Source organism: Elephantulus edwardii, unplaced genomic scaffold (assembly GCF_000299155.1).
Source record: "Elephantulus edwardii isolate Elephantulus edwardi_28Jun2011 unplaced genomic scaffold, EleEdw1.0 scaffold00154, whole genome shotgun sequence".
Taxonomy (NCBI): Eukaryota; Metazoa; Chordata; class Mammalia; order Macroscelidea; family Macroscelididae; genus Elephantulus; species Elephantulus edwardii.
In genome coordinates, this window is record NW_006399904.1 from 1177849 (window position 1) to 1194852 (window position 17004).

The following is a 17004-nucleotide window of genomic DNA, read 5'->3' on the forward strand; positions in this document are numbered from 1 at the left end:
CGACATTCTTCTGGTATTGTCTGCTTTCAGCTAAGATCCATCTAACATCAGCTACAATATCCCTAGTACCACGATCCCTTCTAAACCCAGCCTGGACTTCTGGTAGTTCTCTGCTGATGTACCGTTCCAGTCGTTTCTGGATAATCTTCAGTAGAATCTTGCTTGCATGTGAAATCAATGTAGATGACAATAATAGTAAATGATCACTTACTGAAAAAAATTACTTCAGTCTTTGTGATTTGAATATTGTTGGTTGAACAAAATATTTGAAATTTTCTACTTCAAAATAAGTCATTATTTACTGAAAGCCTACATTGGTGAAAACACATTTGTATTGCATGCGAATTCATTTGGTATATGGTACCTACCAGTATCTGGAACTCTAGTAAATATTTATGTCAACCATTTTAGTGAATTCCTTAAATGGACAGGTGAAGAGGAATTTACTATTATTTTTAGATGAAGAAAATAAACTACAATAAGGTAAAGTTGGAGATAAGTTTTCACGGCTAATCAAATATTTAAATAATAATAATTATAGGAGCAAACCTCAAGGACTGATTACTTTTAAATTCTGCAAGAATAAATAAATCAGGATTGAGAAATAAATGTCATAGCTAATACTTAAAGTATGATTAACTGCATTTGGCAAAGTTGAGTTATACACTATGTGGATCCAAATCTCAAATATAAAATACAGCTGTAATAAATAAATATTAAAATAGTATACCAAAACTATAAATATTGCATTATTTTCACAATGGCACATAGAGAAGTTATAGCCTACAAATAGTCATATTAAAAATAAATAATATTTATTCACACATTTTAAGGGGATTTAATATTTAGAAAATATTGAAATTAATTTAGAGATATAAGACATAGTCCCTTAACTTTTAGCAATGATGCTACTTATTGAAATAAAAAAAAGGAATAAACATTTTCATTTGAGATTTACCCTTTTTGGGAGATATTTAGACATAAGAGGATAGAGGAAAAACTTGAATTTGGACATGAAACAATTAGATTAAAATTCAACTTTTATTAATGATTGCTTTTTTGAGTAATGTTACTTTACCTTTGAGCACTAGTGTCTCTGAGGATTAAATTACACAAAACACATGATATAACTCATTCAGTACCTAGCACACATCAGGTTCTCAATAAATTACTTTTCTCATTCATCAGAAATACTGTTCCAGTTCATATTCTTTACAATACTATATTAGAACAAAGTAGTATATATTGTTGTTGTTGTGTTCCGTCAGGTCACCTGCGATTCACAGTGACACCAGGTACAAGAGCCCTAAACCTTGCTCTATCCTATGCCAATAGTATTGTCTCTGATACACCTGCCCTCATTACCCCAGTCACTGACTCAATCCATGTCATGGAGGGGCTTCCACTCTTGAACTCTCCTTCCACTCTCCCAAGCCTGACATCCTCTCCAAGGACTAATCCCTTCTTGCAATATGTCCAAAACATGTCAGACGAAGCTTCAGAATCCTTGCCTCCAAGGAACAGCTTAGTTTAAACCTTTCCAGGATGCACCTGTTTACTCTCTTAGCAGTCCAGGGTAAATTCAAAACTCTTCTCTAGCACCATAGCTCAAAGGCATCAATTATTCTTCTATCATTCCTAGTCAATATCCAGCTCTCTGATGCATAGCAAGTGACTGCAAAGACCATGGCTGGTTCCCGGCAAACCTTAGTCTCCAGAATGACATCTTTGCTCTTCAGCACTTTGGAGAGGTCTCTGACAGCTGACTTCCAACACAATAGGTATTTTAATTTCCTGGCTGCTGGCACCAAGCAAGTTGATTGTGGAGCCAAGCAAACTAAAGCTGTTTATAATCTCAATCTCTTCACCATCCATCACGATGTTGCAAATTGGCCTAGTGGTACAGTATAAGTAAATATATCTAAAAGTTTTTACATAAAACAACAAAAAAATGTGTTTAATTATTTAGGGAGTTCTAGGGAGCTATCTCATTCCTTTATTGATCCCGATCACTTGCTATGCATCTGAGAGCTGGACAATAAATAAGGACGATAGAAAAAGAATTAACACTTAGGAGATATGGTGTTAGAGAAGAACAGTGAACATACCATAGACAGCCAAGAGAACAAACAGTTATGTCTTGGAGAGGGTGCAGTGAGAGTACTCTTTGGAGGCAAGAATGATGAGGCTTCACCTCACATACTTTGGGTATGCTAGCAGGAGAGAACCAGTCCTTGGAGAAAGATATCATGTTTTAAAGGGTGGAGGGACAACACAAGGAAGGAAGACCCTGGAAGATATTTATTGACACAATAATTGAGGTAATAGGGTCAAGTGTGTTAGAGACATTGAGACTGGCTCGGGATAGAGCAAGATTCCGAGCTATTGTTCATAGGGTCACTATGAGTCTTAATTGGCTTGATAACACCTAACAACAACAACAACAGGAAGCTCTGCTGGCCTAGTGATAATATACTGTACTTTCCACCTAAAGGCACATGGTTCAAATCTGTCAGGAGCTGTATGGGAGAAAGATGAGCAATCAATTCCCATATTATTTATTGCTGATGAAAACACTCTGGAAGGTCAGCTATGAGTCAGTTCTGACTCACCAGCACATACTAACATCCAATATCGGTTTAATGAGCCCCCTAAATCACTGAACAGCTTTTTGTTTTAAATTAAGACATATGTATACACATACATACATACATAAATACACACATACACACACTTTGGTGGCCTAGCTGTAAGAAGCTTTTCTGCCAACCCAAATGTACATTGTTCAAATCCACTAGCTACTCTGCAGAGGAAGATGAAATTTAATCCCTCTGAAAAAACCACTAGAGTGTCAGACTCTACAGTACAAAAGAACAACAACAATAGTTTAGGGGGAAGGAGTTGCACTGTCAAGCCAAAGGTATCTGATTGTAATCCACCGGCTACTTCATAGGAGAAGGATGGACAATCTCCTCCATGTAATTACCTGTCTGAAGATTCGCTGAGGCTCAGTCTCAGTGCTACATGGCAACAATAAGTTTAACTCTCTAATTTATAAGAGAGGTGCATTTTTCTACACTTAGGGTTTATAAAGCGTTAGCAAAGCATAAATAAACAAGACAGTATAAACTCCAAGCAAACACTAAAACTAATAAGAGTCCTTGAGAAAAAAATAGTTTTAAAAGAAATAGATATGTGGGAATTGTGCTCTCTTGAACATGGAGAACTTGAGAGAGTGGTGCACTGTGATGTACCAGTTCAGCTGGGTCTTTGAGATAATACAGAAAATTTCAGTTCTAATTCAGGCTTCTCTTCAAGATGAATAAGATTAGTGTATTGATAAAGAAAACAGCTGCTTGGCAGAGCTTTTTGCTTTAAGGCAGGAAATGAAGCCTGAAGGACAGAAGATATGCCTGACTTTATAGAGGAAGATAAAAGTAGAAAGGTCAAGCAAAAAGAGGAAAACAATCTGCAGTTCTCTGAAACCAATAAAATGCATTCTGCCTGCTATATTTTTTTCACTTACAGATGAGAAACAGTGAGCCTTTCTATTTGCTTAATTCGGCACCAAATTTTCTAAATGTTAATTCTAAGCCATTATGGTAATCTTTGAAAAAACATTGTCCAAAAAGAGGATTGCCTGGAGTTTTACCTTTGGCTCTACCACATGTTAACCACATGAGTGCTGTAATATACCAGATAGGTATCTCACAAGTATGCTTTAAGACTTAACAAAAATATAAATATAATGTCTGGCATTAAGGTCCATCACTTTTGTATCAGTTTGTCACACTTTGGTAACTTGTATGTTGCTATAATACTGGAAGTTAGGTTCTTAATATTAGAGATTCAAGCAAGATTACCTATGGAGGACACATTTCAGCAGAACTCCCATACTAACACAGTTTGTTGCTGTTATTGCTATCCAGATGATTGTGATTCAAAGCTGCTCATGAACAACAGATCAGAATTCTGTCCTATCCTGCATGATCCTTACCAACTGATATGATCAAGTTCATTGGCATAGTCATTATGTCAATTAATCATTTTGAAGTACATCTTCTCTTTTTCTGAATCTCTACCTTTTGTAGAAAGTTGTTCTTTTCTCAAAGGACTGACCCCTCCTGACAACATACTCAAAGTATGTGAGGTAAAGTGAGTCTAGGATGTAAGACTTGTTATCTCCTAAAATAATTGGCCATTGAAAATCTTATTAATAGCAGTGAAACATGGTTTTATGTTGTGCCAGAAGATGAATAAATTAAGAACATTACTGAGAAAGAGATGCCTTTTTCAAGTAGAATAACCTCAATGATATAGATTGAGTAAAGTTATTCAAACATTTATATGCTAAAGGACTTTTTACTTACTAAAGAAATACAAATAAAAATGAGAAATAGCTATGAATCAATTAGTAATCAGAATGAAGTGTTAGTCTAAGAAACAGGCCACTGCTTTCGGCTTTGTCACATGGTTGTGAGTAAACATTCAAAAAAGATGTATTAGTATCCACAAGAGAATTAGCTAATTTTGTCATTCCTTCAGGTTTAAATTGAGCAGACTAGAATCTCACTACCAGCAAGAGATAATGGTTCCATTCAAACGAACCTAGAGGATAGCAGCAACAGCCACAGAAAAGAATCAGATACCTGATGTGAGACAGACTTGACCTTGGGACTGCTGCTTTATGGAACTAGAGCTAGAGGTTTTTACCCTTTCAAGCTTGCTGGAGGACTAGGGATAGGGAGCTGTTGTTCTTAGGTGCCACTGAGTTGAGTATGACTTATAGTGACCAATGAGCAACAGATCTGAATCCTGCCTTATCCTCTACTATCCTTACAATCTCTAACATACTTGAGCCAGTTGTTGCAGTCACTGTGTCAATCTATCTGGTTGAAGGTCTTCCTGTCTTTTGACAATTCTCCACCTTTCCAAGTATAGTGTCCCTCTCCAAGAAATAACTTCTCTGGCAACATGCATATTCTCATACCACCCTTGATCACTGGACAACCAAGAATCTCTGAGATGACACCAAGGAAATCATACTTAAAGAATACTAAAAGATATGGGAAAGAAATTAAAGAACAAAATGGATATCAGAAGAGATGCCAAAACATGTTTTAGAATCTATAAAAGGTAAAACAAGCAAACAAAAAACCAAATAAATAATGAAGTAAGAGAACGAAATAAAAAAAATTTCAAAGGATGGATTGAGAAGAAAAATTAAGATCTTTCCAAAGTAAAAGCACATGTGCCAAAACCTAAAGGGAAGATATCAATATTTTTTAGGCTGAAATAAAAGGGGGGGAGTGCTAAACAAGCTTAAAGTAAAATAGTGAGAAAGTCTATGGGCAAAACATTTAATGATACTTGAAGTATCAACAAGAAGATGAAAGGAATACAAAGAATCACTATTAAAAAAACCAAAAAACACCCAATAATAAAACACCAACTAGTTGACATTCAATAATGCCAGGATGTGATCAAGAACAAATGGTATGGAAGGAAAATTTCAAGTTGAACTGAAAGTATTGGGGGATATAAAGGCTTGGGGAATTGACAGAACACCAACTAAAATTTTTAAATGAACATATGTAGTGTTTGAGGCATTCAGTCATCTATGACAAGAAATGTAGAAGAAAGTTGTGTGGCCAAATTTAATAAATTCCTATTGGGCATATTTCAAAGGAAAGGGAGCTAACAGGATGTGCAAAATCTTGATTAATATCATTTATGTCATAGGCAAGTAAAATTATGCTGAAGAAAATTCAAAAGGGTTAAAGTAGTGCAGAAATTTAAAAAAACTGCCAAAGTTAAAATTTGATTCAGAAAACCATATAGATTTAAAAAAAATATCAGATACCGGATGGATCTTGGGCAAAAGCATAGAATACACTAAGTATATCACTTTTGTATTCTTGGCTATGCAAACACAATCAAATTTCCTTATGGATAATATTAAGAACAATGAGAATTTCAGAACATTTAACTATAGAGAATACTGATAATTCAATAGTGGTGCCACTTTGTTGGTTCAAATCCACCTGAGAGAAAAATAGATAATGCACACTTGTGTGATTTACAGCCTCAAAAATCCCACTGAAGATGGGTTAGCTATGAGTTGGTTCCAACTGGATGGCAATGAGGACGTGTTATTTTGTTTGGTTTTTTTTGTTGTTGTTTTTTAAAGTTATTCAATAACCACACTTATACAGAATCATAAAAAAACACGTTGTTGTTGAAGTTGATTGTCATCGAGTCAAGGTCAACTCATAGTGACTCTATGAATAAAATACCTAATGCCTTTGCATAGCTATTGTGTTTCTCCAAGTTTATAGAGTTTCCAGAAGCATATGGTTTAGAAAGTGGATGCCACTCCTGCTTCCCAATCTGTTTTACAGCTGGGAGCTGCACCAAACACTGTTCACAATGGGAAATCATTATGGTAATTGATACCCTCATGGCACAAGGTTCAGCATCATAGCAAACCCAGGTTACCTCATACAGCACATTGACAAAGAGAGATGTGCAAAGTGGAAGAATGTTCCTCCAGATATAACAGCACTAGTCTCATTTAGCAGTGGTTAAGTGTTGTCAAGTCAAATATGACCCAGAGTAAGCTTTACACAAAATATCTGAACACTGTTTTAGAATTAACATCATTTCTGTACATTTATAAGAGAGTTTGTACAGTTTTAAGAGGCATTTAGTTTAGGAAGTGGATGTCACTCCTGCTTCCAAACATGAATCAATCTGGAAGCTCATCCAAATATGGAACATAATGGGTAATCTTTATGATTTGCTTAAAATTCTATTTTATTAATTTTAATGAACATTTTACAGAGATTTTGGATTGTTGCACATTATGATACTTTAACATGACTATGGTATAGTGTTCATCATAACAGCAACTACAAGTTCTTCATTACAGCAAATAGACAAATGATTGCTGTATCTTTTAAAGAATATTTGTCTAGACATTAAAAAAAATAAGAATGATTAAATAAAAATAAAATCCCAAGGGCCACCCACTTTTGAGGGGCAAGAAGAACAGTAACACACAACAAAAAGACCCCAGAAACTTCCCTTGCCTGACTGCTACAAGACTAGCCACCATCAAGCCGCCAGACATCAACTAGCTCTTGTTAAAATAGAACAAGACAATATTGTATATTTTAAATCTAAAAAAGGAATTTTTCAGGATTGGATCCTTTTGTCATATTTGTCCATCTGTTTGTTGAAAATATAATCAGAAAAGGAAAACTGTATAAAGAGAAAAGCACCATCTGAATTGGAGAAAGATTAATTAGTAACCTACAAGATGGATGATATAACATTGCTAACTGAAAATGAGAAAAACTTTAAGCACTCGCCAACAAATATTGAAAATTGTAGCTATGGGTTAAATTTCAATAAAGAAAATAAAAACTGTCACTGGTTTGAATGGACAACATCAATGTAAACTGATAAAAAATTGAAATTATGTTCTTTGCTTAAAGTTGATTTTTTTAACTACTCTTTTAGCCCCATCTGGTTTCCAACTACCTTACCTATCAACACATGGTCTTGAAAATCATCAACTGCTGTGGAACTAGGGAAAAAAAGAGAGTGCTTCCCACACTAGGCGTCAAGACTGGAGCAAGGTTCTGGTAGCAAGACCATGATGATGGTGGTGGAGAGATTGTGGCAAGGTGTAACCAGAGGAGCCGTGAGATAAAGGCTGGACACAGTTAAAGGTGCCACTGTGTTGTTGGGTAATTAAGGAGAAGCTTACTTATAACTGGTCTGAGTTAAATCTTGCTGGATGATTGAGGAAACCAGAGGCTTCTTGAATTTGTGTTGCTGAACTGAAACTAAAGCCTAGACTAATGAAGAATGTGTGCCTTGAGGCTGCTGAATTAAAACCTGCATTTACACTGGGTGATATTCTTTGTTCCTGCCACTCTCCAACTTATTTCTCTGATAGACGCCATCCTCAGTACAATAGCTGTAAGGTCTGGGAATCAACAATGTGTAAACTAACTTCTTGCTGTCGGTGTGGCCCTAGAGACAAAATGAAGCCTGGTCAATCATTAAAAACGAATGTTATTACACTTTGTTGTTGTTAATCAAATCTTCCTTATCATAAAGTAACTACTATTTACCCATATTATTAAGACATTATCAATCATCTTTTATGAATCCTTATCTTCACATGAAAGTATCTTTCCAGTATCTTTTTTGTAGTTTTACCTTAAGAGCACGCTAAATTTAGGCTATCCTTTGTAACTGATCTTTGGAAGTAATAATTGCAACAATTTTGCCAATAATAATCCAATGTTATTTCTTTGTCATTTCTTTTTCAATTGACATACTCTTTTCAAAAGTAATGATTCACAGTTCTATGGGACACTCCTCTATGCTAAAAATGGAATCTCTTCAGAAAACAGATTTTATGTCATAAAGAGTAATTCATGAATTATTTAAAGTAAATTAGAAGTATGACTTCGCCTAAATGAAAAGGAATGGTTTAAAAAAATAAATAATTTGCCATCACTGAGAAATATCTTGCATCTCTATGTTTATTACAAAGAAAAATTTCTTAATGTAGAATATTAGAAACAGTATTTAGTTAACTTCTATTTTGAGGTACATATTGTAAGTGTGATAAGTATATTTTATTGTGCAATAAAATGTCAGAAAAATCTACAAAAAAAGCCCCATCTAACCAACAAAAAAGAGCAAAACGAAGCCCATGCAAAGTTCCATCCATAAATCAAAATTAGTTTTGAAAGATTAATATATTTCATTACAAAAATAAAACTGGATAATACAAAACTATGAAAATTTCATGACTTCAAAGTCTTCAATTAAAACGCCTTATTGAAAACCTAGCTTTTATGCATGTGATAGATAAAATGCAAAATAAGCCATGAAATATTGAAATTAACTTTATCAAACTCTAGATTTTAATGACTAGAAGAAAATCAAATATAAAGCTTTTGGCTTAAAGAGTGAGGTTTTAATGTAAAATAAGGAAAATCAGTTTTTCAGTAATTGATTTTTTAAAATTAATGCAAGTGTCAGAAAGAATTATTTTTGAATCTGAGTCTAATGACACATTTTAAACTTCAAGAGGAAGCACAAGTAAGCATTAGAATAACTCTACACAGTATCAAGTGAATATTAAATCAGTTTCTGAATTCAGGCTATAAAGCTAAATCAAGCCTTCTGTAAATGTCAGAAATGTTTGCATGGTCTGTGGAAAGCTTAATTCATTCTTTTATATACCAATATTCACTTTTTATTTTTAACCTTGTCTTCATAGTCACTGCTTCTCTTAATTTTAAGGCTGAGATTTACCAAAAAAAAAAAAAAAGCACAAAACAGAAACAATAAATTGAATTCAAGGCTGGTATGAAAAAGTAAATGTCTTACCCTGGCAGAGTGGAGTGAGGGAATCCCATTGATACATGCCAACTGGATTGCGTATACAAGTTGCATTGTTGTGGCCAATCATCCGATACCCAGGCTTGCAAAAATAGTGCACTTTACTTCCAACTGTTCCTGCAGTCCGATTTACAATACCACCATTCTTCAAGGTGTGAGTCAAACTGCAATAAGGAGCTAAGGGCACAAAAATACACAGATTAATTCGCGGGTGCATAAATAAGTAAACAAATAAATTTTGTCCATGCTGAGATTAATATAAATGTGTGGTGGCACAGACCATAGAGAATCGTGCTGTTAACCAAGCTTCACCTCTCAGGAGGTTTAAATCTACCAGCGGCTCCAAGAGAGAAAGATGAGCAATTACTTCCCTTTTTATTTACAGCCCAGAAAACTGCTGGAGGGGCAGTTACAAGTTGGTTCAGACTTGAGTGAGAGATAAAAAAATATAGAGTGAGAAATTAAAATAGGTATTTATTTTTTTTTAAATCATGAAAGAAATTTAGTACAGAAATTCAAGCCTCTTGCCTCTTATTTTTTAATTTTGGTTGTCTATAACAATGTGACACTGATGTGTCAAATGTGGTAATGGTTACCCATGGAGGACAGTGTTTGGTGGAGTTTCCCAACTAAAAGAAGCTTGGAAGCAAGAGTGGCATCCACTTCTGTAAATAGCTTGCCTCCTACGACTCGACAGCACTTAACAACATAGAGAGAGACCAGTTGGCCTAGGGGGCTAAAAGTGATGCTACCAAGCCAAAGGTGGTGACTCTAATCTGCGGCCGTCCAGCCTGTTTTTAATTGTTTTTGGTCAAACATTCTTCTAGGTCGTATAGCCATGGTGTGTCCACTCCACAAGTTACAAAGGTAACTTGTGGTTGCTGTGAAGCTGAACACTGTGACACTGATGTGTCAAATGTGATAATGGTTATCCATGGTGGACAGTGTTTGGTGGCGCTCCCCGAATAAAACAAGCTTGGAAGCAGGAGTGGCTTCCACTTCCATAAAGAGCTTGCCCTGTGAACCTGGAGAAAGGATGAAAGTCACACAAGTGTCAAGGACTTCGTTCGTAGGGTCACTATGACTCACCTATGACTCCAAAGCACTTAACAAAAACAACAACATAACAATCTGCAGAATGTATAACACTGAGTGGAGTTTTGTAAAGTTAAACATAGATTGATTGTGCTGAATGCCCCACTCATCATGTAAAGTCTAGCTACCCACTGAGAAAAGGGATTTATAGCCAGATAAGAGTTCCAGCCCCAGCATAAGAAATGATAAGGTACTTCTCTGGGAATCACACTTAAAACATAGTATTCTTATCATTAAAGTAGAAAAAACAGAAGAGTGTAGCAGTCATGTAATCAAAGCCATTAACTTTCTTTCTGTTGTTAAGTGGACTTTTTGAATTTTACAATAATGTAAGCTGCAAACATTTTTTGTTGTTTGATTTTGGTTTGTTTTTTTTTTTTTAAATAAGAGTAAAAAAATGCTGAAGAAAGAGCACTACTTCAGGTCATTAAAAATCTCACAATAGATTTAATCATTTGTATTCTAAATAAGCTTTTAAGAATTAGAGACAGACATTTGTTAAAATAACATAGTCTTACCTACACTGAGTATGAAAGGTTCTGCATTTTATTTATATTTGTAAAGAAAGAGACAAATTTTATTCTGCAAAACCAGCTTCATTAATTTATAAAATCCTATTCATTCTTTTCTGATGAATTTAAACATTAGAAAAATGAAAGGTTTTGAAACTCTTGATTTATTCTAAAAGAAGATGTTTTCATATGCACTATCATGCTAGTGCTCTGGTGGTTTAATGGTAAAGAATGGTGCTGTCAACCCAAAGTACACAGGTCAAATCTACCAGCTACTCTGTGGGAGAAATCTCCTCCCATTCAATTTACCACTTATGAAAAATCCACAGGAGGACCTGCTATCAGTCGTTTCTGACTTGACGGTACACAATAACAAGAAAGGGAAAGGGAGAGTTGAGAAAAAGATGAAGGCTTGAAACAAAATAATTTGACACAGTGTCTGTAGCAATGGGCTTGAGCATGTCAGAAATGGTGAAAACGGTATAGGATAGGCAAGGTTGAGATGGCTTCTGCACAGAGCCACTAGGAGTTGGCTCCAGGGCACCTAACAACTTCCCTTTGAAAGCTGCATATATTAGTATACACATATAGATCTGAATGCTTAGAACAGAATCTTTCTTACAAATGAATTGATAAGAACCTTTTGGAAAGCCTCGTATCGTATTAAAGAACCCTGGTCGTGTAGTACATTATATATTGGTCATCTAACTAAAATGTAAGAAGTTCAAAATCACCAAGATGTTCCACAGGAGAAAGATAGGTAGTTTCCTCCCTAAAAGATTTGCATTTTTAAAAATCAGTGGCAGAATCTATTAAAGTAATAGATTGAGTTTCATTTATCATAGTATTGCCTAAAAGTAATATCTATGCCAATGTCCTTATTTAGCAACTCAGAGTTTATAAGAAGTCTCAGCTGGAACGATCCTCCAAATCAAGATTTCCTTTAATAATGTTATCATTAAGTGCCGTTGAATTGATTCAGATAATAGTGACCGTATGTACAACAAATTTAAAGTGTTTCCAAGCCTGTGTCATCTTAAATTCTCCAAAATACTGATGTCAATTAGTGTAGTCATTGAATCAATCCATAGTGTTGAAGGTCATTTCTACTTTTCTAAACTTTTACCCTTTCAAACATGATATCTTTCCAGGGATTAATCCCTGCTCACAAGATGGTTAAAGCATTTTTTTTCCCAGAAATAATATAGTCGTTGCATTAGGTTAGAAATCATTAACCACTGGAAGAAAAACATTCACTCATAGTGCCATTATTGTTTTTATGAATCATCAAGTTGGACCACATTCTAGTTGACCTTCCAATGGGTTTTCAGAGACTAAATTGCACAAAAGTAGATAGATCATTTTAGTTTCATGGAGCAGCCAGTGGACTTGAATCACTAAACTTTGAGAGAGCAAGGCAACTTCTTGCCACTAGGCTGCAAGAGCTACTATACCGCCTTTAACCATATTATTTCTATTATTAATTCTAAGCAATATTTTATGTTTGAAAACAATGTTGTGTAATCAGGTACACTGATCTGTTTTGCACAATCACTATGTAAATTATAAAAGACAATGAAAAATATTTATTTTATCTGTGATATGTACAGATCCCAGAGCATTTAATGATGCTCATGAGGAACCTATAGCTGGACCAGGAAGCTATTGTGTGAACAGATCAGGGGAACACTGCAGGATTTAAAATTCAGAGCGAGTAAGTTAGGGTTGTATTTTCTCTCCATACCTATTCAATCTGTATGCTGAGCAAATTATTTGAGAAGCTAGAAAGGAGTGTGGCATCAGGATTGGAGGAAGACTCATCAATAACCTGTGTTAAACAGATAGCACACCCTTCCTTGATGAAAGTGAGGAGGACTTGAAGCACTGTTGCAGAAGATCAAGGAATGCAGCCGTTGGTATTGATTGTTTCTCAGTATCAAGAAAATAAAGGAGATAGAAACTGTCAACATCTTCATCTTCCTTGGATCCACAATTAACACCCTTGGTACCAGTTGTTGTTGTTATGTGCCATCGAGTCTCCTTTGACTCATAGCGACCCTATGTACAAGAACCCTAAATGCCGTTCTATCCTGTGCCAACCTCACTGTCTCAAACACACTCATTCCCACCACTCCACACACAGAATCGATCCATCTCATCGAGGGTCTTCCTCTCCTGTGCCGTCCCTCCACTCTCCCAAACGTGATGTCCCTTTTCGAGGACCAGTCCCTCTTTGCAACATGCCCAAAGTATGTCAGACAAAGCTTCAGAATCCTTGACTGCAAGGAGCATTCTGACTTCACCCTCTCCAGGATAAATGTGTGTTCTCCTAGCAGTCCATGGTATATTCAACACTCTTCTCTAGCACCACAGCTCAAAGAAATCAATTCTCTTTCTATCATCCCTATTCACTGTCCAACTCTCAGATGCATAGCACGTAATTGCAAAGACTACAGCCTGGATCAGGTGCACCTTAGTCTCTAGCCTGACATCGTTGCACTTCAGTACTCTTGAGAGGTCCCTCACAGCTGACTTTCCCAATGCAATTTGTCTCCTGATTTTATGGCTGCTGTTATCAAGAGTGTTGACTGTATAACCAAGTAAACTAAAACTGTTAACTATCTCAATCTCTTCACCATCCATACTGATGCTGCCAATTGGCCCAGTGGTGAGAATTTTTGTTTTCTTGATGTTGAGCTTCAATCCATATTGAAGACTTCAGTCCTTGACCTTCTGCAGCAAGTGCTTCAGGTCCTCCTCAGTTTCAGCAAGCAAGGTTGTGTCATCTCCATAGTGCAGGTTGTTGATGACTCTTCCACCAATCCCGATGCCACATTCCTCCTCGGACAGCCCAGCACCTCAGATGATCTGTTCTGTATATAGATTGAAAAGGTATAGAGACAAAATATATCCCTGACAGACCCCCTTCCTGATTTTAAACCATCCAATGTCTCCCTGCTCTGTTCTGATGACTGCCTCTTGGTCCAAGTATAGGTTTCACATTAGCACAAGCAAATGTTTTGGGATTCTCATTCTTTTCAGAGTCAGCCATAGCTTGTTGTGATCCACACAGTCAAAAGCCTTTGCATAGTCAATTAAGCACAGAAACATATTCTTCTGGTATTCTCTGCTTTCTATCAAGATCCATCTAACATTAGCTATAATATCCTTAGTACCACGACCTCTTCTAAATCTAGCCTGCACATCTGGGAGTTCTCTGTTGTCATATTGTTCCAAATGTTTTTGGAATAGGAAATAAGTATTGCACTGGGAAAATCTGCAGTTAGGGACTATGCCAAACTACTGAGGAGTAATGATGTCAATTTGAGGACTAAGGTGTGCCTGATTCAGGCCATGTTCCTTCTGATTACTTGCTTTGCATCTGATACCTGGACAATATAAGAATTACAGAAGAATTGATGCCTTTGAGCTGTGGTTTGGAGGAACAACCCTGAACATTACATGAACAGCCAAAAGGACAGATATGTCTTGGAAAGGGTGCAGTGAGAGTGTTCTCTGGAGGCAGGAATGATGAGGTTTTGCTTCACATACTTTGGGCTTGTTGCTAGGAGGGGCTATTCTTTATGGAAGGACATTATGGGAAGGATGTAAGGTCGGCGAAGGAAAAGAAGACCTTTAACTGGGTGGATTGACACAGTGACTGCTGTAATGGGCTCTTGTGTGTCAGGTAGTGTGAAGATGGTACAGGAGAGAACAGGGTGTAGATATTTTGTTCATAGGGCTGCTATGAGGCATACTTGACTCTATGGCACCTAACAATAACAACATACACAGAACAATTACATCTGTAAAAAGAACCATTGGAGAACCTTAATATCAACTGTGTAAACTAGACCACATGCAGATTATGAAACAGAACATCAACTACTCATATGCAAATTCAAATTAAAGTGGTAGAAGTTTAAATCAAATCCATTGGAACCAAAATTTGACCTTGATTCTAAGCTACTTAAATATAAAAATCATGGAGATCAAAAATATCATCCATGAAGAAGGTAAAAAGTCATTACAGAGACAGGAGGAAAAGACCAAAGTGGATCTCAGGAGAGGCCTGAAATATTGCACTAGAGTCCTGAGAAGCCAAAACAAAGGAAAGTAAGGAGGAAGTTAAGGAGCTGAGCAAAGGATTTCAAAGGGCAACTTGGGAAGACAAAGCAGTCTTTTTTTTTTCTCCATTCATTCATTGTCGCACTTTTCACTCTGCCCACCCCCTCACCCTCCCAATATACTCTTCTCTTTGAAAAGTAAAAGAAGAGTTCTCCCATTGTTTTATAATCTCTTCCCCCAGGTCCATTGCACTATGCAGCCCTAGCTTTGGACTCCTGTCATGACAATAATATCTAATCACATATCCCTTTTAAAGAGTTTTCTCCCTCATCTGTTTCAATGCAGCATCCATTATTTAACCCATCTTTCTCAGTCTTCCCCAACCCCAATGTCAGTCCTGTTTTACAACAGTGGCACTGTGCAGTATTTGTCCTTTTGTTACTGAGTTATTTCATTCAGCATAATGTCTTCCAAGGTCACCCATTTTGAATATTTCATGAGTTCCTTGTTTTTCAACACAGCATAGTATTCCATTGTGTGAATATATGAGAGTTTCTCTGTCCATTTGTTTGTTGATGGGCACTTAGGTTGGTTCCCACTTCTTGCTACCATGTACAAAGTCGTTATAAACATGGTTGTGCATATATCTACTTGGGTGGCAGTTATGGTCTCTATGGGGTATATTTCCAGTAATGGAACTCCTAAGTAAAATGGCATTTCTATTTGCAACTTCTTGAGAAAATGCCAAACCAACTTCCACCATGGTTGCACCATTTTACATTCCCACCCACAGTGAATAAGGGTTCCAGTTTCTCCACAACCTCACCAAAATTTGCTGCTTGCTATTCTGTTAAATTTTGCTATTCTTACTAGGGTGAGATGATATCTCATAGTTTTTCAAAGTAGTCTTATAATGGAATATGCAAAGAGCTGGAATTGGAACATCAGATGGGCACAAATTGCTTGGAATTTTTTTAAGCTGAAGAAACTGAAGCATAAATTCAAACCTTAAAGTGCAATATTTAAGTATGCTATAGGCAGAATATTAAAAGATCCAGGAAGCATTAAAAGAAGATGGAAGGAGTATAAAGAGTCACTGTAGCCAAAAAATTGCCTGACACCAAATAATTTCATGAAATTCGATTAAGAGACAATGATGAATAAGGAGAAAGTTAAGATACTCTAAAGGAATTGGCAAAAACAAGGACCTAGGAATTAAAGGAATATCAATTTATATATTTCAGTGAACAGATGCTTCCCTGGATATGCTCACCAGGTTTTGCCAAGAAAACAGGAGAACAACCATCTGGTTAACTAACTGGAAAAGATTAATATTTATTCTCATTTAAACAAACAAAAAAAAATGGTGATTGGGCAGAGTGTGGAAATTTTTGAGTAATATCACGGCTCTGGTGGCCTTGTGGCAAGAAGCTGAACTACAATCCTGAAGGTTTGTTTGTGGTTCTTTGGGAAAAGGATGGGCATTATCACACATGAGTTAAATCCTGCTAAAGATCATCCAAAAATGTCAGTAGTTCACATGTATAAAACATACAGAGGCTGGAAATGCAATATGTTGCCAAAGTATCAATTATAGTGACTGGACCACCTATAACTATGTCAGAGACAGCATCACTTAGTTGTTACTCTAAAAGCACTGTGATGAACTCCAAGCAGAGTTCACTGAACTTTAAGTAATATCTTTTAAAGGAATACATATATCTGAAAGCCTTCATTTTGTATTATTGATAGTTTAATAAAGAATTTTCATGTTTTAATGTAAATAGCAATAAAATACCAAACCAAAACATCAAAATAAGAAAACAAACAAAAATAAAACATCAATCAAACAAAATATTTTAATCCCCAGAATTCAAGGCACAGCTTCATCTCTAGGTTA

The 17004-nt window shown here is 36.1% G+C and overlaps 1 protein-coding gene across 1 annotated transcript in view; it reads right to left on the reverse strand.

Annotated features, from left to right (window-relative positions):
* CSMD1 (CUB and Sushi multiple domains 1) overlaps window positions 1-17004 on the reverse strand; it is a 2584888-nt gene that overhangs the window by 278476 nt on the left and 2289408 nt on the right. The window contains exon 47 of the mRNA XM_006895025.1: window positions 9418-9606. Within this exon, the coding sequence (XP_006895087.1) occupies window positions 9418-9606 (189 nt within the window). The remainder of the gene's footprint in view (window positions 1-9417; window positions 9607-17004) is intronic.